General features: G+C 43.4%; 1 protein-coding gene across 1 annotated transcript in view; it reads right to left on the minus strand.

Annotated features, from left to right (window-relative positions):
- ELP3 (elongator acetyltransferase complex subunit 3) overlaps positions 1 to 22,285 on the minus strand; it is an 84,688-nt gene that overhangs the window by 11,423 nt on the left and 50,980 nt on the right. The window contains exons 11-14 of the mRNA XM_040551487.1: positions 19,172 to 19,262; positions 15,546 to 15,611; positions 10,146 to 10,373; positions 7,717 to 7,798 (exon numbers count right to left, since the gene is read on the minus strand). Coding sequence (XP_040407421.1) covers positions 7,717 to 7,798; positions 10,146 to 10,373; positions 15,546 to 15,611; positions 19,172 to 19,262 — 467 coding nt within the window. The remainder of the gene's footprint in view (positions 1 to 7,716; positions 7,799 to 10,145; positions 10,374 to 15,545; positions 15,612 to 19,171; positions 19,263 to 22,285) is intronic.

The raw sequence follows: 22,285 nt of genomic DNA on the forward strand, positions 1-22,285 counted from the left end.
TACCTTGGGTCACTAGTGTGTGCATCCCCGTACGACTGCCTGAAGTACTTGCTACATGACGAGGGTCAGATGGGGCTAGTTATGGGATGCCGAGCAGCAAAGTCAAAATAATGGTAACAGGAATACTCAGGGAGACAACGGGAAAGGTTTTAAAGAGGGCTGCCCTTCACCCACCGTTACTTAGGCTGAAGGATGACTTCTCCCAAGCTCAAGGTAAGCCAGCGAGGCATTACAACCAACACTAGAAAGCTCGCGGAAAGGGATGGGGAGAGAAGTTTATCAGTTGTTGCAGGCAGACAGACTGGCAAGGCAGCAAGTCCCTCGAGGCTATCGGATACAAAGGCACTCTCTCTGACTTTAGAAGTCCTTGAGCAACACGCGGCTGGAGAGCAAGACGACGTCTGTACGCTCACCCGATCTTTACTCCCCTCCCCAGACACCCAGCATCGGCAGTGTCAGAAATGACATATTGATCTGCCCCGCTGCAGCACACTCATGTCCTGACGGAGGCAGAGTCTGGAGCAAAGACGTTGCAAGTTGGATCAAAGAACAACAGGTACGAGGGCTGCGCCGCGCTTATGCCGCAGGCTGGGAGGAACACGGGTAACAAGCACAGAGCTCATTTGTTTGCTCTAAATCATCCTCTGAACGCTGTGCAGCTTCTGACAAAAAAAAAAAAAAACGTACTGGTTGAGTCACTGCATGCAACTGCTCCTCACTGACTCCCAAAAGCAAGTGCCAAGACCTATGGGCTGCAAAATGGGAGATGCACATCGAGCTCTCCGAAATCCCACCCTAAATAAACAGATACCTGTCCGCCGCTTGAATGGTCCCCAGAAGTCCCCAGAAGGGACTGGAGCAGCATCATCCTTCCAAAAGGAGAGAAAATGCTGAATGCAGAACTCGAACACCTAGTTATTGCCAAAAAGGAAGAAGCAGTTACAAATTCAACAAGCTTACTGGCCCATCCACCGGTCTCAAACACCAAGGTTGTTTTTTTTTTTTTCCTCCACATTTTCAGCGCCTAAAGACATGTGGATATCAGAGGAGGAACGTGTTTAAAATTGTTTTAGTGTAATTTAGGTTTTGGGGGGGCTTTATTAAAGGGGAAAAAGATGCAAATTCCAAGCAGGTACAAGTAGAAGCAAAACCAAAAACAAAACAAAAAAAACCACACAAAAAGCAAAAAACACACAAAAAAACACACACCACCACCACCAACAAAAAAAAAACAACAAGAGGCAAAGAAAACACACATGCAATTACAAATGCTGGAAAATGGAAAAACAGACATTTCAGATCAGACCTCCCCAGAGCTCTGAATAATAGAGTGATGCCTCCAGGGTCTACCATTCAGCTACCCAAGCCTGCATACTAATATACTACTCACATCAGAAGAGTAGAAAGGCACCACTCATGCAGAAAATTACCTTAAATGAGCAACGACTTCATGATAAACAAGCCGCTTGCTTTTTTACTTTGCTCTTTGATTTAGGTGGTGGGGGGCACCTCCTCCCTACCACTAAGGAGCAGAGAGCACGCTGCCGGCTCTGCACAGAAACCCTGCCAAGCAGGCCCCCAAACCGCCCCGTTGTTGCAAATGTTTAATTCTAGTTTGTTTGGTCAAACACCCAGGGCTGAGACTGCAGTCACCAGCATCCAGGAGGCAAGCTTTGAAAAGAGCATTCGGAGAATCTGCACGTTGGCAGTACCAGAGGTATCACCACAGCATCATGTAAAACACGAAGGGAGAATATCCAGGGCTTTTCTCGTTTCCCATGCCATCGGTACCCGAATTTCCCCATGTAGTGCCAGAATCCAAACTGCCCGTCCTAACCTGTCGCAAATGCTCGTCTTGCCTTGCAAATGCACTCCTAGTGCATTTGTCATTGATTCTATAGTCAATTAAATGCAGTTCTCCCACCGGCCCTCTTCAAATGAAGTGATATTTAACTAGATACTCCACGAGGCAGCTGCTGTACAGCCGAGCTTGCTTTGTGCATCATTCCCCGGTTCATTGCCTGCGATGACTCCTGGGTGCCTGATGCAGGGGACCTCAGATTTTCCTTTGTTTGAGAGTAACCTTGCATGGTTTTACATACTGTTGTAAAGGCGATCCTGTTAAATCCTGCTGCATCTTTTGCCTTGTCTGCTTGTAGATTAAACATCTCCAAGAGCAAAGAGACAGATTTTGAGGAGGCAGGTTCAGCTGAACCTGTTTACCCCAAGAACAGCAAGAACAAAATACTGTGGAAAGAGTCTGCTGGGAAACACTGACATTTTTTTGCTAGGAGTACAAACTAATGTACTCTGAAGGAGCGCAGGAACTGATGGCGTTCATTTGCACAGTCCTGGTTTGTATGTGCTTGAAAAGGAAAATCTGCTAACTGCTTCACGAGCACCTCAGCTCCTGGCACAGGGAGAGGTCCTCACCCTGCTCTGCTTAGGGCGAGCGCAGCTGATGAGATGCAGGATGCTCCCCAGCCCACAGGGTGAAACCAGTAAACCAGGGAGCAGAGTTACTGCTTCTGTACCAGCCTCCAGAAGTGGGCAAAGCGCACTGGAGATAAGTCTGCCTTAAGCCAGAAGTAATTCTTGGCTGAAGCAGCGGTTGAAAAGGTGGACTGCGAACCTGCATCAAAATTTGGGTTGTAAACACGACAAAAGATGAAACCCACGACTTGACGAATTCCAAACCCAAAGCCTTGGCTAAAAACAAGCTTTAAGCCCTTAACCCCTGTGCAGGCTTGAAAAGGAGGATTACCACTTGTGGGCAGTGTGAGAACACTGGCGGTCAGAGAGGAAGATTCCTAAGAAAGAAAACTATATTTATTTTTAAATCCCTAAAAACTGCAATTGCTCACAGTTCTGATTCAAGTCTATTTATACCGCTGCGTATTACAAGTCGCTTGCATGGAAGTCACCTCCATTTCCTCATGACTCTGATCTCTAAATACTTCCTGCCTAAGCCAGCCTCACAATTTGTGGGTATTTCTTCCCCAGTTGTTTGGGTTTTATAAACTAGGGGATTGTTTGGGTTGAGGTTGGAGAAAGAGTTGCTGAGGATGGAGGGAGCACAAAAGGTATCCCCATACATTCAACCCCTGTGTCATGTTTGTCTTACTGGTTCTTCCTCGGCCCACTCTAAGGAAAGCTCCTGCAGATGAAGTCAGGAAAAAACACGATGGAGCACACACTAGCAAGGAAAGCATGCACGGAACGGTCAGACGGATACACTCCTCCGAATTGACCGGATTTTCAAAACTTAAACAGAAAAACAACAAGGTATCTCAGTGCAGCATTGCCTGGAGACTGTGGAATGTCCATATACACAAAGCCTTAACGAATGAAGATAGCTGAACGTGTTTTAGGAAGTGGGAACCTGGGACAGATGCAAGCCAGACAAAAGTCCCTGGTGTGTATTATACAGAAGTAAGGCCACACGACTATATCTTATGAAACTATATACTCGTATATAAATTTATAAAAATATAAAAGCTTCCTTCCAAAACATGCTTTCAGAATGCTGTTTTTTGCAGCAGTGTCTTTGCTTAAGAACAGCAGTATTCCTGTTCATGCCCGTACCAAAATCCCAGTTAAGACAGTATCAAGCCTATTTTCAAAGCTGTTACATTCTTAAACCTGCAAAAGTGAAGTTCGTTAAGAACTAGGGGATTGTACACAGTAGCTATTCCATAGCACCAACCCACTAGCACGGGTTTATCCTTGGCTTCTCCCAAAGCCACCTAATTAATTTTTTTTTCAAAGGCCATCAATCTAAAGCAGACAAACATCACAGAGGCAATTCATTAACATCCCCGTATTTCCACTTATCTTGGGCCACTTCTTCTCTTATTAATAGCTAATAAGATTGGCGTTTCTAAAAATATCCAACCAGCAATGGAAGTAAAACTCCGAGGAGCCCTAGCAATCCCCATCAATCCTCGCAGCACTTCAGAGCCTCGTCCTATGGCATCCTGAGTACACCTTGCCAGTTGGCAATCTCCGAGGCAGCCCATGAATCAACATCCAATATGAACTCTGAGGCACTGATTACTCGAGTAATTTATTACTTCGAAGGTGACCAAAAGGCTATTTACATGAGCAAATCAAGATACTTCAGAGTACCATCGAATGTGCCCTGAAACTTTACCTCTGATTTCTGTGCCAGCTCAGTTTCTCTCCCCTTAACGCTTTCCCTTGCAGGTGAATTTGACACCGGTATGATGCATCAGATTTACTTTTAGAAAGTTCTGAACCTCCGTAACTGCAAAAGGCAAAGGCACAGTTTCCTTAAACACATGAGACAGTGTGCTCGAGCAGCACCAACAGACTGGGAGATGAGTCACCGACTATAATGAACGATTTTATCTCTCGTGGAGACTACAGAAAACAGGTGGTATTAGTTTAATTTCTATTCACAGCCTTGTGATTGTGGATTCCTGACTGCTGCAGCATGCATAGGAGAAAGATGTTGGGATCAGTCACCCCAAGCTGATTATTATGGTCCTAGCGATCTTAATCAGGAGGCAATCATGACTTACTCACTTGTCTCCCATTTACATGTTTGTATCAAGTGATTTTACAGTACCGCCTGATACAGAATATAAAAATGTGAACACGGTGAAATACGCCACTGACTCACTGCTGAGGGGGAAGGAATTTTTGCCCTCCTGGAAGCAAGAAATGGGAAAGTGCAAGACACGACGCCTGACCCAGCGAAGGGGACATGCGAGCTTGCAGGGAAGCGAAATACTGTTTAATTAAGAGCATTGACTGGGTTACACTTGGGAAGGAAGCGGAGTCAGAGGGGAAAAGATTGTGACTGAAGTCCTCTGGGGTGCCTGGACAAAAGAAAATTGGCCCTGGCGGCTAACACGCTCCTCCACGGAGAGAGGTTTCCTAGCAAGTGGTTTCCTAGCTCTAATGGCCACAGCCCGAGATGTCAGGAAGTGTTGGCTGCCGCCTTCATCAGGAAGGGCAGCAAACCACCTGGACAGGAGAGAGATGTTGCTGCTGTAACCTCGCTAAAAACAGATTAGCCATGATTTTTTTTTTATTTCTTTCCTGTTTTTCGTAACAATTGTGACAGCACTGCTTGTTTTGGATGCTGTACATCAATACTTTCATTTGAACTGACCTTAACCTGCCTTGAACTAAATGCATTTCCGAGGTAACTTCAAGCCACGCTTCAGTCCAAGGCTGTGGCAAAGAACCTGCCAGAGACTCCTGGAGCCCTCTGGACATACCTGGCTCCCCGATTCCTTCTCTACAGGGTGAGCAGACCCCAGAGCAGCTGCATGACTCCTGGCGTGGAGAGAGGAAAACATCTTCAGTGATGGGCAGAGCAGAGCAAGGCTCCCTGGCAGCAGCAGGGCACCAGGGGACACCCTGCCGCTCGGGGGCCCAAGGAAACGTGCTGTCCTGAATTAACCAGTAGGAGAAGCCAGGGTAGGGAACAGTCGCAGATGATGACTGCTGCTGATTTCTAACCAGAGCTGAACCTGAATCTTAGAGATGAGCCCTAACCTGTAGCCAATAATCACAATCCTTTGTAAAGCCTTACCTGAAAACCTCACGCATTTCTTTTGGAAGAAATGAAAGAGAGAAGAAAAGTATTTCTAATTTGCAAAATAATAATTGTCAGAGTACAGAAACTCAGCCATTCGCTCTGTTACTTTACCAGCAGAGCCTCGGGAAGGTTTTGGTCCAGAAGGACTAGCACTGACCCACACAGTTCTCTGGCAGAGAGCATGCATCAGCATGCATCGGGGACCATTCCCTGAAGAGGCAGTTTGGATGTTCTGGCACTATTTAATTAACTAGTACTGATGTAGCCCTTGAATGCCAGACTGGAAAATACTGTTGAAGAAAGGACACTTAAAGAAAACACTGCAACAAAGCATTAATAAAAACATGTAGTACTAATGAGATAGGGAGCCCTGCGAGAGACATCTTGAAAGCAGATTTCCCTTCCAGGCTTCTCTCTAGACAGTAGTGAAAATTTTGCAGTATGTTGGAGACCTAACCTCTCAATGGCTTCTCAGATTTAAAATCTATTCCGAAACCAAAAGCAGCAAAATCAAGTTCATCCTCCGATGCAGAAAGAACTTCTGTCTGCATTTGTATTTCAGATAAAAGTTACAGGAGAACTGAAATTCAAGTGAAATCATCTCCAAGGAAACAGCTGGAAAACTTCTGTTCTTTGCAGATGCTGTAGTATTCTGTTATAGAGACAAATTGTACCGTATCGTACTTTGCAGTCCAGGAAAAAAAAATATTAAAAATCACAGACAAGGCCTTAGTAAGATGACACAAACTGTGCACACAGCAAGACAGACTTCTTGCACTGCATTTCAATGCAAAGAATACATTCTTCATATCAGATTGCTAAAATACAGCTAAAATTAGTAACGTGAATGCTTCAACAGATCATTTTTTAGCAATTGCTATGTGTTTTCTGTTCTTGATGAACTAAATGTTCTTCATCACAGAGAGATTGTGGCTGCCTCTCTCCATGAATCCCAAACCAAGACGTTACTGGCAAAAAAAAAAACACCAAAAAAACAACATTTCCACTTGAGGAGCTACCTGGTACGGACATTTCTTAACCAAATGAAATTCCCATTTCAAATTTTCAAACTGACTCCTATGCAGCAGCCACAGGGAAACATGACTGGCCTGTGTCTTAAGAAAAGAAGGAACAGGGAATCTAGAGAACACAGAATTATCTTGAAGCATCTGGCTACTGCCTGCGCATTGTCCTCACTCAGGCTCTGGCCCTCGTCACAAGTACTTGTTGAGACAGCTCACTTCAGCTATCCTACACCCCGTGACATGACACAGCTGGAAACACACACACAGGCTGTTCGCTTCAGCACTCGGCAGCTTGGATCAGATCTGTGGTTTGCTGCTTTTCAGTGGTTTTTGGTGGGGAGGGAGAGGATTATTGTTTTTTTAAAAGGCCTAAGTTACAGCTCTTCTTGTCAAGTCCCACAGCACAAATGAATCTTAGGCCAATAAGAGTTTCTCTCCCCATACAATTTACCAGCTTCCTCTGTTATAGAACATATATGCCTGTAAAAAAGCTTTCTGTAACTACCGTAACTGCTAATATAGGAATAAATTAATGCACAAAGGTAGTTCTGACCTTGACTTCACACGCACACGCGCGCGCACACTATGAGCTGATGCCACTCTTTTTAGTCACAATGCCTTGAAAATGAAACAGGAGAAAGGGCTGCAGCTCTTTCTTATACAGCTCGCTTCTTCATGATAATGCTTAATGTATCCTAAAAGCACATCTGTCCACCCTAATGACGGTACTTGCAGAAAGGCTCGAAAATGGAGCCTGGCAATTTTCTATCCTCACAAACTCTGGAAAGCAGCCCTCAGCAATAACAACCTGTGACGGGGCCAAATCAGCGAGTTCAGAAATAGCAGCCTTCGGAGGAGGAAGCCACCCATGGTCACGCAGTCTGTCTCCTTCGGCACTAAGAGCAGGATGGATCCCTGCAGCGCGTCCTCTGGTATGCTGCTTACGATAATAGTATTGTACTGGACAAAGCTATGATGGAATTTGACTCCATTACTAAGAAGCATCTGCTGATGCTCATTTTCAAGCTAATACGATGAATGTTCACAGCAGTGGTGCTAGCTGTAGTGGGTTTATTTTCAGATTAAGATGAAAAAAAAAAAAGGATAAAGCAAAGGTACCTGAAATTACAGCAATTTTCCATGACCCATGCTCCTCCTTGGCTATTCTTTCCGCCTCCTCCATGAGCAACATACCAAATCCCTGTAACAGGAGAAATAACAGGAAGAAAATATAAGTTCTGTAACAATAGAAAAGTATAAGCAAGGTCAGAATGTAAGCATTAGTACATTTCCAACAGACGTATGTTCAGGCACAGAAATTATCAGAATCTTATTGCAGGAGAGGGCAAAGTACAGCGGCTTGGGAAGAGTCCTGCACAGAGGTGTACTAACACTGAACTTTACCGTGCAGCTTTCCCAGTTTTTGGTTCTTTCTTCTTCAGAACATGAAATTATCCATATGCAGCTCTAGTGCCTGACAGCTTCTCAGTGGCAGAAACAGAATGAAGTTAAACGCGGTGAAGGTAAGTCAACTTGGTACGCATCCCATGACTCCTCGTGCTGCAAAGTCTATCCTGCTGAAATCACCAAGCCCAAACACAGCCATCCGTCTGGATGGCTGCCTTGCTGGACCTGGCTTAATGCTACGGATTAAATATGGAGCACAGGCACTGGATGCAGGTGCCTATACTGTCAAATTGCAATTCTGGCCAGGGACATTGGTTGTAGTGGATGTGCCTAGAGCTGTTGTTGGCTTTTCTGATATAACTGTTGCCTTAGCGCCTCACAATCTTCATTTCCACTGCCCCTCTGGGAGCCAGGAGCTGTTACTGTGCCCATTTCAGGCTGAAGAACTGAAGCACGCAGTGGCCACCAGGCTTGTCTGAGCGTCAAGGCCTGCATCAAGTCACCTGCGTGCCTCCTGCAGACCCACACCGCTCTCCAGAGCTCGTGGGACACCTACCAGGCTCAGCTTGTGAAATAAAAGATGTCAAAGCAAAAAGAATTGCAGAAGATCACGTTAATATTCTGGACCAGATCCACACCTCTATTTATGTTTGGAAATCTTGCACAGCAGGGGTGCTACTGGAATCAAAATAATGCTTCAAAACAAGGGAAGAGCCTTTCCACTCTATTTAACAACTTAGTTGTCCTATATATCTGGCAATAATTGATTGGATTAATTCACTTCTAACATTAGGATGCAGGAACTATCCTTGGCTCTTTGTTCATCTCTTTTCCTGACACGATGTACAGACTCAGGCTGTGTTGAAACCGAAGTGGATGTGATTTAATTCTAAAAACACTTAACACTTACAGGCATTTTTAAATAACACACAGAAATCTTCATTCTAAAATGTTCTTCTAATCAGAAATTGTCCCCGCAACAGCAAAAAACGTTTTCTGCTTAACCTCTTGAACACTGACAATTCTGAATGAACATCAGTGCGTCATATGCCATGAAATTTCAATTTCCAGCCTATTTTAAGGTTTGCAGTTGGCCACTTCCAATTGATTTTTTTACTTTTTATTTTTTTAATACTTTTTGACGACCACTTTTTCCTTCCAAAATTTTGAAATGTTAGCTGTTTTGCAGTGGATAAATTCACTGCTCCTTTATTATTATTTTTAAAACAGCCACTGCATTATGGCTATACGTCATCAGCGTCCAACAAAACCGCATCTTAACACATATACTCAGGGAAAGATTAATAAATACAAGGAAGTTAATTTAAAACATCAGCCCTGAGCAGTTCTGGCACCGAGGACAAACTGATTGCTTTTTTAAAAGCTCAGTTGAAAGGTTCAAAATCTACCAGGGCAAAATTTAATTCATATTTTTGCTCACCGCAAGCCACAGCATGTTACATGCAGCAGAAGGATAATGTGCAATTTTCATACAACTCACTGCAAGGAATTAGAAACACAGCTTTCCACTCCATTCTTTGCATTTTAAGATAAATATTCTCTCGTTCAGTAAATGTTCCCTTGAAGGAAAACTGGGAAGGACCAAAAAAATCTCGCCTTCCCATCTGTAATTACTTTAGATTTCAGAAGTGAAATTCATCTATTGAACAAGATCCATTTTAGGAGGAAATAAAAAGACACAATGGATGTATCCCTTTGTTTTGCTCTTACTCAGTTTGCAGTGAAGTCTGATGTACATACAGTACAGGATATCACAGGAAAGATACCTCAGAACCAGAGCTGCTTAGCACTTGAAAGCCAAATTAGCAGCAGGTAATGAGCTCTCGTATTGTATGGGCATGAGTAATGCAGATAGCATTCAGCCATGCTTTTTTTCTTGTCTCAGAGCAGTAGTGACTGCCTAAACACTATCACACTAGCAAAAACTCAGAAACAGCAGGATTTCAGCACAAGAAATGCAAGAAGGAGCTTAGATTCAATTCTGTTTTTTTACTGCAGTTGACTGTATTCCAAACAAAGAATGAATCTCAGAGATGAAATTAAATTCTTCTCTAATTATACTGGGAGGGGTGGGGTGCAAAAAAGAAGCACAGATGAAAAATAAAGATGGCCTGAGGTACCTGGTGCTGAAATTTTGAAGGATCCCGGCTGCTCACTGGGACCACGCTCCCATACACGTGCAGCTCCCGGACGATGGAAACACCTCCTTTCAGCTCGGGTCTGAAGGACTCCTCTGAACACTTCCGCAGTCGTAGAAGGCCAACGAGAATATCTTGCTCTGGGTCTTCATAGGACAGGAAGGTCTCCCAGCCACCATTAGCCACATAATCTCTTCTAACCAACTCAATCTGGTCGAAGAGAAGAAGCAGTGAAGAATACAAAGAGGAAAAGAGAAAAAAAATTAAATATATTTAAGCAACATGTTGAACAGACCGAAACCAATTTCATGGATCCATAAACTATTATGATTCAGAGAAAACATGAAGTGCTTTCTTAAAGGCCAATTTAATTCTAGATGGATTTTAGCAGTACTGGATAAGAACTGATACTCCTGCAATCATTAAAGATAAGAACACGGACCACTTTAACAGAAACATTTTTGACAATGGGACAGAACTAGTCTTCTATGTCTATTTGCATGCTTCCAGAAGGGCTGGTAACCCACGTGGCTGCCAGTTTGTAAGTCAGCAACCTAAAACTGTGATTCTTAAGTTACTTTTCATAATTACTGCAAGATCAATGGGGGCAGCAACTCTTTCGACTAACCAAGGGACTTGCTGTAATTGAAATTCAGTTCCAATAGCAACTTAGCTAATGTAGAATGAGTGGTTTTGCATCTGCCTTCACTAAACCTGCATTTAGGGCCATGTCTTTACTGATTTGCACAAGAAAAAGCTTGAGTCGTCTACAGAGCATGGGTTTTCTAAGCAGCAGTCAACTTTACTAATTATCAGCTGTTTTTTTTCGCAGCAAACACCCTGGATATACCTACACGAGCAAACTGCAACAAGAGTCGATCTGAAACAGTTGGTTGAGTGTCTGTTGAGTTCCAGAAATCTTTGCAACACATCATAAATTATGTGTGCTTTACAGAATCAGCAGGATGTGCCTGTTTACTCATTTAGATTGTACCGGAGACACCGAACCCATCCCGACAGGTACCCTGAGAACTGACCAGTAACAACACACCACTTGCCTCAAATCCAGTTTTTGCTACCGATCTACATAAAGGCGGTTCTGAAGATCACAACAACTGGAAGGGAAAAGCAAAGTGAGAGCTGACTGTGGGGAATACAATCAAGATCATGCTTGGGTAGAAGAAATTGGTTCTGCAGAGCACCTAGAAGCTATAAAAAGTAACTGACGGAGAAGAAAGCAGAAAGAAGGAAAAATGTCTTTTTCATGTTATCATGACCTACCATCACCAAGGAGCTGCCCCAGGACCCAGAAAACTACACAAAATCAAGCTTCCTCATGGCAACACGAGACCTGATCAAACGGTAGTTGCGTTTATTTGTAGCAGAGTTAGCACTGAGTTAATTTGACGTATCCTGTTGCTGATGATAAGAAAGTCACATCTCTGGCGACGTGAGTCACTCTATTTGTGCCCTGAATTGATCTGGTGTGGCTGGAACAGCGACCCATCCTTGCTGCAGGGACTTCCTTGCCCACGTGCAACAACCAGCTGCTAAGCAGACCAAACTTATTTCCCACATTGCCTGGCTCAACAGATGAGCGGCAGCAGCCCCTGCTTAGCTTGTGGTATTGAGGACCTGATGCCCACACACAACATGTTTGGGGGTTTTCAGTTCTAGGCTCACCCCAGGAACTAGGCACCCATTAATGTCTCATGTACATTAGGTGTGCTCCTGGAAGGCACCTTCTAAATTAATCTGAAAGCAATCAAGTTTTTGTGTTTCCTGATGGTTTTGAAGTTAGGGACTGATGATCAGAGTATTTATTTCAAAAGCCTACCCCTGAGCTAAACTAAAACCATGGTGTAGACGTAACTCCACAACTTTGAAAGACTCCTTTAACTTTAGGAATTCAAATGTGAATGGCCAACAAGAGTGGATGCTCTGTGCACAAACGTGGCACTGGTGTATCCAACCTTTCCTGTGGCACAATACAAGATTGATCCCTGTGTATACCTTGCCATGCTCTTCCCAGTACTACTATAGAGACTCAAGCAAATGACATCTGTATTTTTTTTTCTGCAAATCCTCTAATACCCAGAAAACCATGAATTAAAGATTTGTTTACAGAAAAGCCATAAGGGATTCTGTCGCCTGCCTGCTCTACTCCATGACGAAGCCTGGGTGAACACAGCTCACAATTAAATCCCTTACTGACTACAGAAGCAGGGCTCATTTCAGCACTGACGTACAGCTCACGGGGTAAGTGCCCAAACAGATGTCTGCCAATGTGCCAAATTCTCTGGGAGCACAGCTTCACTCCAGCTTGCTAAGGACGGCTGGCGCAGGCTGATCCAGATCTACTCCTGTGTACATAACACCACGAGTAAAATGGAAATGTACAGGAAAATAAGAGAGCATGAGATTTTCTGAAATACCCAGATTGGGCTGTTAGTGTCATATGGGGAACCCACTGCAGACAAGCAGTTAGGTTAAAGCTTAATGCTAATTTAAAAAACACAATGTTATTACACACTGCTATACTGAGAGTTCAAAGCGGCGAGATTTGAGGACTTCTGAGTTCTCCTGAGGACAAAAACAAAACAAAAACTAGTAAACGTGGCTCCATTGCTTGTTCTCCAGTAGGTCTAGAAGTTATGCCATTATCCAATCCAAAAGGCACTGGTAGACAGATGAAGTAAGACTGCAGGAACCTTCACCAGGCAGCTTTATACTATTTGTATTTTAATAGCATCATAAGCATGTAGCGGACAACCTCATCTGCTCAGAAAAGTCTTGGACCAAGTCTTTTGTATTCCCCACTGGGCATAACAGAGGGGCCTAGGATAAAAAAATCCCCTTAAAGGGTTTGCAGCGACTCATGAGATGCGCAAAGCCTTCTCCTTCTGGGATATTGGTAGAAATTTGGCAAAAGCCAGCCCTGCGCACCTCCTGGTCGGGCGGTGCACAGCCACATGCTGCATGCTGCAATTCCCTATGTCAGCCCCTCATCTAAACCACCCCGTGTGCTGGGGAAGAATAATTCTCATTAGGGTGGGTGACCATGTCGATATGCAGACCTATTAAATGGCTGGTACAGTCTGTCTTAAACTTACTTTGACAAATAAAGGGAAAACCCAGGTGCAGATTACACTTGACCTAAAGCAGCTACTCCCTGCTTTAAAGTCTGCCTTACCCTCGCTAAGGCTCTACACTGAGATCATTAACTTGATACAAAAAATCCTGTTTTGCAGAAACAGCAGCTTCTTACAGATATGAACCTATATTAGTGTTAAAGCAGAAATTGTAACAGAGCTGTCATTGCCCCTTGCCTTTCAAAAACTGTCAGTCCAACCTCTCTTTACAGCAACAATCCACCAGAGCATTTTTAAGGCTATTACGTAGCACTATACATCTTTAACCATCCTGAGAGCAAGCGAATACCTTCCGCTGCAATGGAGAAATGCTACTAATTGAAAAGGGAGCTTAGAGACAGCTCTGTAAATAACCAGCTACAGGCAAGTAATCTACTTCAAATTGATTTTTTTTAAAGACTTTTAAAAGCAGACACACCATCACCATTATAGAAATACATACAGCCTACTGATCCTGAACAGAAAGAAGTTGCATAAAGTGTAATTAATTATAGGAAACGATTAATTTATTTTACATCTGACATGATAGTCTCTCTTATCAAGAGAATGTGTTGTTTATTTACAAAGCCGAGAAAAACATCATACCTTGTCATTAGTCTAAAGTTCATGAAAAATTATACCATTTTCTGAATTTTTCTCTTGGTTGCTGTCATGATAAATTTTGCTAAGACTACATAATGACATCCTCCTGCCACTCAGACAGATGAGTTTAACAAAGGGAATATTCAACATAATGTTGCTTTGAAAACCCTGTGATAAGCTATTTGCTAACTACTCTAGAAATTTACAATTTAAATTAGATTAGCACTGCTGACAACAGACATCTTTGGAAGATATTTTGTGAAATGACCACAGATTAGGAAACGGGGAAAGAGCAGAAAGGCTGCATGGCCTATGTACAAATGAGTCTGTACAGCCTCAGCACAAACCTACTAAGAACAAGATAATTTATTTGGGATCATTATAGATTTCCATGCTGGATTTCTGTTATGCAGTCAGCAAGATGGGAAATATTCCACTCCAGCTGACTCTACATAATGGCAGGAGAAAAATAGAATATGGCTCCCAGTAATCTCTGATTTGCAAAGTGAGAACACCTTTCAGATTCTAAGCTCGGAGAATATTCATGCTACTTCTGGCACCTAACTTGGAGCCTCTTTGACGCCTAAATACTCAGCAGAGCTTCCAAAATGCAAGTGAGAGGACCTCTGCTAGGAATCTCGGTGTTGACACATAGATTAGTCCCAATTTAGTCAGTCACATTTAGAAAGTGGGTATGTGCCCACTGCACAGTGTGTCATTCTGACAGCTTTCTACTTGAGAGAGGCAGTACTTGCTGTCTGGCACAAAGAATTCATGTTTGAAAGAAGAGACAAATATGTGATGGACAAACTCTATAATCACTGCAGTCTCTCCTTGCTGTCAGCAAAGGAACAGGAAGAGAATACTTCCAGGGTGTCATTTATATGGCACAGCATACGTGCATACTAAGATGGATCCTACACGATGTGATGTTAGAAAGCTCATCTCCTTGGTCCCAACATGGCCATGGACATCCTGGCCACTCTCTGGAAGAATCGATCCCTTCTTGTAACTGGAGTGAGATGGAGGATTAGTTTCCTGACCTGAATGTTTGAAGTTCAGCAGTGTATCTTTTCCTTTCTATAAAATAAGCACAGCAATCTTTTTGTGAACTATTTCAGGAAGGAAGAATACACCGTGTGTTATATGCTCAATGGACCTGCTGACGTTAATATATACAGATAGATGTGCAGAAGTGGATTTATACATGCTCTGTTTGCCTATACAAACATACACATTCACACAAAAGGCTGTAAATTCACCTTGCTAAATATTCATTCCTGTTCAGCATGCACATACTGTGGTTTTGCTATTTTCCAAATCCATTTTTTTTAATGAGGGCGGGGAGAAAAGGGAAGGTTGAGAAGTGGTAAAAAGAATTGCTTATTTTTTTACAGCAGTGCAAATACTCAAATAACTGGTGACTGTAGTCAGTTCGTTGAACATGGTGGCCCATAAATTCCAACATGTGACTGCAGTCAAACAGAAGACATCCAAAGCTGCTGCGAAAATAAATGGAAAACTGGATCCAGCTTCAAAGGCAAACTGCAGGGCTGGATGTTCAACAAATGGATCCCCAAACCTCCATATTAAATGCATGTAACAAATTGTGTCTGAAGCAAGCTCTTCTAAAGCAGACAAATCCTACCTGATACGGTCTCACTTTATGGTGAATTTCTTGAATTCCAACCTCTCTTGTCCTTACATCACGACACTTGGAAAAGAAAGGGAGAGAAAAAATACACGGGAGAAAAATATTAGGATCTGAAACACATGGATTTCCAGCCAACCGTTGGGTTCAAAACTAAGCTGACATAGCATGAAGTTGCGAGGTTGAATTTCAAACGGGTAGGCTTCAATATATAAATGCTTACCAGTCCATCCCTGATATATGTTGGAAAGAGGTCTTTGTACTAAATGGGAAGACATGCTGGTAAAAATCAATTCCCTAAGCAACCATTATGGTTCGTGAGAAAAAGTACCCTTTGATTCACAAACAGCAGGGTCTGGAGGGAAAGTCAGCATCCATAAAAGAAAAGCAGAGAAAGACTTTGGCATAATCCATTTTCACCCTACACTTGAAAGATCTAACATTGGCAAAATCTATGCCAAGGCACCAGAGTCCTTAACTAGTCAGTTTATGATTTTCAGCAACCCTTTTCTTGCTTCTAAACAATCGCACAAGAACTGTTGCAGAAGACCTACTCAAATATAAGAAAGTAAAGCTAACGCTGATCTGGCCTCCACAGAGGCTTGGGTCCAGGAGAAAGTAGAAAACAGACAGCCAAGAAAGATCTTCCCTCCCTTTTAGAAGTCACACAGGGGAGGAGACAAAGCTCCACGCTCAGTGCTGAAGAGATGGGTTATAGCTCACATAACCTTTTGCGCTTATCAGCAAAACCAATGGAAGTTGAGCAATTTGGCAGTGATTCGTGTTAGTGAACAGTTGTGATACTCCTAGCACTCCTAGTGCAGAGACTGTGTGAATTCACGTCTTAGCAGGCCTACTGTCAAGTCCAATGCAAAGGTTAATCCAACTTTTGTCAGCCAAGCACAGCCACAATGCTTTTACCCCAAGCAGCTGAGTTTCAGTTGCTCACTGCTGTACTTGGAGGGAAGGAAGACAGCCTTCACCAACGGGCTGTAATTGCTCCATCAGCAACAACACCTACCTGTCTGTATGTTTCCAAAAGCCAGACTTTTAGACAGGAAAAGAAGGTGTCAAAATCCAATTCACACAGTAACTCGGAACGTCCACAACAAGCACAGCTCTATCTTATGCCCTGTGCTCTTCTCCATCCTTTTAAATACCATTATCAATATAGAACAACAATCTCACAAATACCAGGAAAAAGTGGTTTTTGTTTGTTTGTTACAGTGGGCTATGCCAAAACTGGGATTCACTGTAGTGCCATGACTCTAGAGCAAACTCTTCTTTGTTTTACAATTGTTTGACTACCCAAACAGCGCAGTAAAAAGCAGGGCACTTCCCTCTCTTCATTAAGAGCCGCAGACCTGAGAAAGGACGATGTATTCTTGGATGACGGCTTTAAATTCTGTGTCCCAATCTATCGTTTGCATGTCTCCAGTTGCAGCCAGTGGCTGGCAAGCACAAAGGCCAGCATCCTGTGCCTCCAACAAGGCTGCTCAGGAATAATTTCTTTCCAGCAATCGCAAACACCAGTGGCTGTGTTGGCGCGCCTGATCCCCAGCCCTCAAAAACTCTGCACCGAGACCTTCTGCAAAGACAGGATAAGCCAGAACTGCCACAGCTGGCTGATCTTTACTGAGCATATATATATGATTCCTGCAAGTCCCTTCCTCATCTTGGCATTCTCTCCTTTTCCAAGCTAAGAGAAAAAAGGACAAAGCACATTTCTAGTTTTCTCCTCTGACACAAGGAAATCACACCAGTACCTTGTATTTCAAGCTATATTGCAGCAGACTGCCTGGTTCCTCATTCCACCAGCTGCAGTGTTTCTGCCTCACTACATTAAAATCTATAATCATCTGCACAGCAGCAATTTTTTACAGATTTGGGTCTTCCAACAGCGATGACTGCCAGCTTGACAAGCCCTTTAATGGTTCAGCTCAGTTACTGGGCTCAGCCCTGACCGCCATGGATCAGGTATCCCCGTTTCTCCAGCTGGTCTTGATCAGGTTCAGATCAAGTGAAGTGGTTTTAGCATCAAAACCAGAGTTCACTATTAGCCCTAAAGAGCTCAATTGAAAAGGCTTAGCTGCAGCGCAGAGGTTGTCCCCCCTGCCTGGTTTTGAAGTGAAAAGCCAGCAGGAGGGATGGAAGCTTTTGCGGCCAGAAAAGCTGTCTGCCAAATCCTGGCTTGCTACCAGAGAGAGTCTGGAAGGAATGATTTAAGGAGAAAGTGCAGGGCATCAGCTTAGGAAAGATTAAGCTGGTAGAGAATGCCCAGCTGGAAGGAAGACAGTCTGGAGTTTATTTGCTGATCTTTTGCACCGCAACTGCCAGATCCAAGTGAGATGGCAAAGGCAGTAGGGAGCTACACGCAGCCTAGAGAACAATCCATGTTAAACACCAACAACATAGTTCAGCAGCGTGAGTTTATGTGGGGCTACAGGTACACAATACACAGCACAGCAGATGAAACCTTTATTATTGCTTCTTCGGTATCCTTGGTATTTAAGCAAAGAGATTAAAGGTTAGCTTGTGTACATCTGCAAAAGCTGTAATTACTGTACTGCCTCAAACCATTCCTTTACTTCTGTTTTCTTTCTTTTTTTCCAAAGCCTTCCCCTCTCATCCCCTGTGCCCCAATTAGAATAAAACAAAATCTAACTCATCCAGAAGCACACGCAGCCACACATCTGGATTTGGCTTTCGCATTCCTCCTAGTACACCAAGGCTCTCACTATAGTCTGGGTTGCTTCACGCCGGCCTCTTTCCCATCCTGCTGGATGCAGTAACACCTTAAAACCTCTTTAAGGAAAGGTGAGCTAGAGGGAGGGAGCACTAAATCACAATACACATGTATGGAACAATCGTGGTGAGGATCTGCCTCTGCACCAGGACACCAAAGCAATTAAAGCCCTAAAGGAACTGTGTGAAGGAGAGTGGGGTTTGTGTGATGTTTTGTCTATGGAGCTGGGTGTCCCAGTCCCAAGAAAGGCAGAACCCAGGCATAACTTCACCAGAGGCTGCAGGATCTTCAAACTGTGGCTGAGCAGACTGCATGGGGCACAGCCAACATTGACTGCCACAGCGACCTCCTGAGGAGCATCACGGCTGGGTACGCATACCTGCCTCTGACTTCAAGTACAATTGCACTTCCTCCCTTCTCTCCTCTCCACTCCTGCTCATATTTTTTATTTGACCTTAGAAATATCAAGAATATCAAGTCTCATTTGTCTGTGCTGAAATCTCTCTTTGAAGACTTGTCTGGCCTCAGCCTAAGAGCTTTTCTTCCAATTGTTAGTCAAGTAAGTGCATGCGTGGGAAAGAGAAAGGAAGAAGAATTTCTAATAGCATAAATTAAAAATAAACACTCCTGCCTTCTCTCTGGTTTAAAAGGTTTCGTTCCATTAAAAACCTGAATATCAGAAAATATTTATCAAGTACCTTCAGGAACGGGGGCAAATTCTAGACTAAAAACCAACAAAATGTGTCAAACAAAAAGAGTTTTTCCAAGATATCATCATATCATATTCTGGTCACTACTTTCTTCTCAAAAAGGATCTGCTACTTTGTGTGAAATTATCAAGCAGCTCTCCCTCAACACCAAGTGACAAATATTTTACCTGTGTCCCAAGATCTTTCATCCTGGCCAAGGCAAGCTCTCTCAGGTTCCCGTGCTCCACTCCGGAGCTCACTAGTGGCATCGGAATATCTCTGCGTATTAAAGGAAAAAGAAAAACCTCAAACAACTGCATTAGCAGGCAATAAACCAAAAAGTACCATTATGGTCACCTAGGCCATGATCCCAAATAGCTGACCACAGAACGTACCTGAATTACCTTTGTTTCAAGTATTTGGTTGAACAAGAAATAACACAGGCAAAAATCAACTAAAAGCAGGAGGAAAATGAAGGGAAAAAGCAATAGAGTTCATTTTAGTAAAAAAAAGACCGAAGACGAAAGTAGGCTTTTACAACCCTGAGAAATAAGCTACAATTTTGCTCTCAGTTCTTCACTTGGAAAACTGAAAAAAGGATCACCCAGCCCAGGCTGTGCCTAGCCTAGGACTCCGTGTCAGATGTTCTTCATGGTCCCTGCTGCTGGAGACCAGGGGTTGGGAACCAGAGCACACCTTTCTGCTGGGTCTGAGCTGAATGCACGTCGGGGAAAATTTGTCAGAATGACAATGTTTTTACGTTGGGAAGCTTGCTGTTTAAAAGTGAGAAAGTTTTGTTTAGCCGATGGTTTGCAGCAAAGCCCAGCCAGAAAATCGAGGGTCTTCCTGTGGGAATATGAATCAGCGAGTCTGCGAACGGCAAGACGCCCTCATTCAGCTCTCCAAGGCAGGTACTAAAATTGAATTTGAAAGGAAGACCAAATTTGCCCTCTCCACTGCCTTCCACAGTAGTTTGTCCCACTTGACGTCAGGAAAGCAGGAGACCATCCCTAGAGAAGGAAGGATTTATGCACCCAGACCAAGCTGAAAAAGAAGCATGACGATTAGAAGGACATCCCAACCACACACACCTTCTCTTTAATGCAGCATTCTACAGCGGTTCCAAATGCTTCTCCTCCCTCCTCCTGCTCAAACTCCACCCTGGCCCTTCTGATAACACACCAACCCAAGTGCTCTACTGGAAAATTCAAAATCCTTCAGATCCTCTACAAAGAAACAAGGGCTATACCAGTGTGAAAGACACTCAGCATGTTGTAAAATAGGTTGGTCTTAATACGTAGACATTCCTTGGTGAGTACTTCTCCTTTGTCTACACAAACATCCAAAAGAGTAAAGCACAGAGTATCACAAAAACATACAGAGAATGAGATGGTTCAGGGAATTGGTAATGTAATTAGCTTAATCCATCTTGGTTCAGTAGTGACTGAAAGTCATCACCATCTAGCAGCTGTCTGATGACCTCTTAAAATGTATTAATTGATCTATTCGGTTCCTTGAGGACTTGCATTTGCATCACGGCCACCATGAACAACTGCTGGGTTTGGCAGCAGCTGTATAAAAGAGAAAGGTCTTCAAGGGTCCTAAAGACTTGATCCTTGTGCTGCTGTTGCCTTACAGAAATCTGAGACACTGGCAAGGGGGCAAGAAAAGGAGTTTTCTTTTACTGTAAAGAATGAAACAAGTGCTTCAGACTCCACCATTCTCTTCCCATTTCAGCATCACACACCACCAATTCCAGTAAAACTTTCTCCAGCATAAGGCTTGTGTTTTACTTCCCCACCCTGTTTTCCCTGCTCTTCTTTCTCCAGAAGCCAAAAGATCCAAGCAAAATTCCGTGCCTCTTACCCTTGCATGCCAAAATGTTGAGGCGAAATACAATTAGCCAACCAGTTCATTTATTCTGTGGATTTCTTTGAGTAAACACGACGCTGTAGAACCAACACAACATACTTCAAAGAGCTTCAATTAGAGGAAATGAGCACTTCACATTGTGACTAAAGGACACACTAGAGGAGAACAGCGTTTTCACCAGGGCATGCTAGATCTACAGTGATAATCTAACTAAAACGCCTTTTTTCTAATTATGGAACAACTCCAAAAAAGTCAGACTGTATGTATTTCTCCTAGAGCGACGTAGATAAAACAGCCTAACATCTTCCAGTACCAAGTCTTTAGCTAAATCCAGAGTCAGCTACGAAAGAGCAGATAATCTACTGTAAATAAATGAAAGATTACAAGATACAGTAACTTGAGCCTCTCTCATCTCCCTGCTAGGCAACAAATTAAATTGAAATATAAATGTGAAAAATAAGCTTTTTAATAAAAAGCAAGCAAGAAATAGCTTCTCTAGCTGCACTTCAAATGAGGGCAGAGTATTTAAACAAATACCCTGTGTGCATCACTAGTGTACACATTAATGGCCTGTTTTGAACACCCACCAGACAGCAATGTACTGATTTCAGGAGTTGTTAAAATGCTAACTAAGTTGAGGGATACGGGGATTAAATCCTGACCTTACTATAGTTCATGTGCAATTTGCCAGAAGCTTCAACGGGACCTATTTCATCTTCTGTTTGTCGAATGCTCAGGTTCACAAACATTCAGGACAAATACAGCAATAAGCATCTCCAGAGTTACGAAGTAACCACAAAGAATTATTCCCCTCCAACCAGCCATTAGCATCTCAATCCTTCCACGGTGTTTTGCCAGGGACGCCTCTCCTGTGCTCCCCCAGGTCGTTAAATTGAGTATTTTGAACATGCGGCAGACCACGAGAGTATCAAGTCCCTTGTGTTTCCTGAAAACCTGCTACTAGGGACCAGAGATCTCACACGGTGGTCTTAATAAGGAAGGGGATGGATGGCTCAGCCTTTTTCTGGTGGTGCTTGGTACAAAATCCAATGCACGTACCAAACAGCCAGGCAGTGTGCAGGGAGCTCAGCACAAGCTGCCTTCTAGGAAGGCAAGCTGAAACTGGAAGGATGGCAGAAATAGAGCCTGAAATGCAAGAGGTGAAGGAAGGAGGAGCTGGGGAAGCAGACAGGAGGGAGGTGGAAAGGGAACGTTGCAGGGGGCTGCAATGGGGAGCTGGAAACGGTCGCTATCCTCAGCGAAGCAATGCTGGGAAGAGGCCATGAATCCTTCAGAAATCTGGCTTTGTTCATTATTCTGCTGCACAGTCACACAATGACCCCGAAAGCAATTTAGATCAAAGTAATAGCTTTTGGACTTTGCACTGGAGGTGTAAAAATCTGTAATCACCAAGAACAAGTTTCAGATAA

This window comes from Cygnus olor, chromosome 3, assembly GCF_009769625.2.
Source record: "Cygnus olor isolate bCygOlo1 chromosome 3, bCygOlo1.pri.v2, whole genome shotgun sequence".
Lineage (NCBI taxonomy): Eukaryota > Metazoa > Chordata > Aves > Anseriformes > Anatidae > Cygnus > Cygnus olor.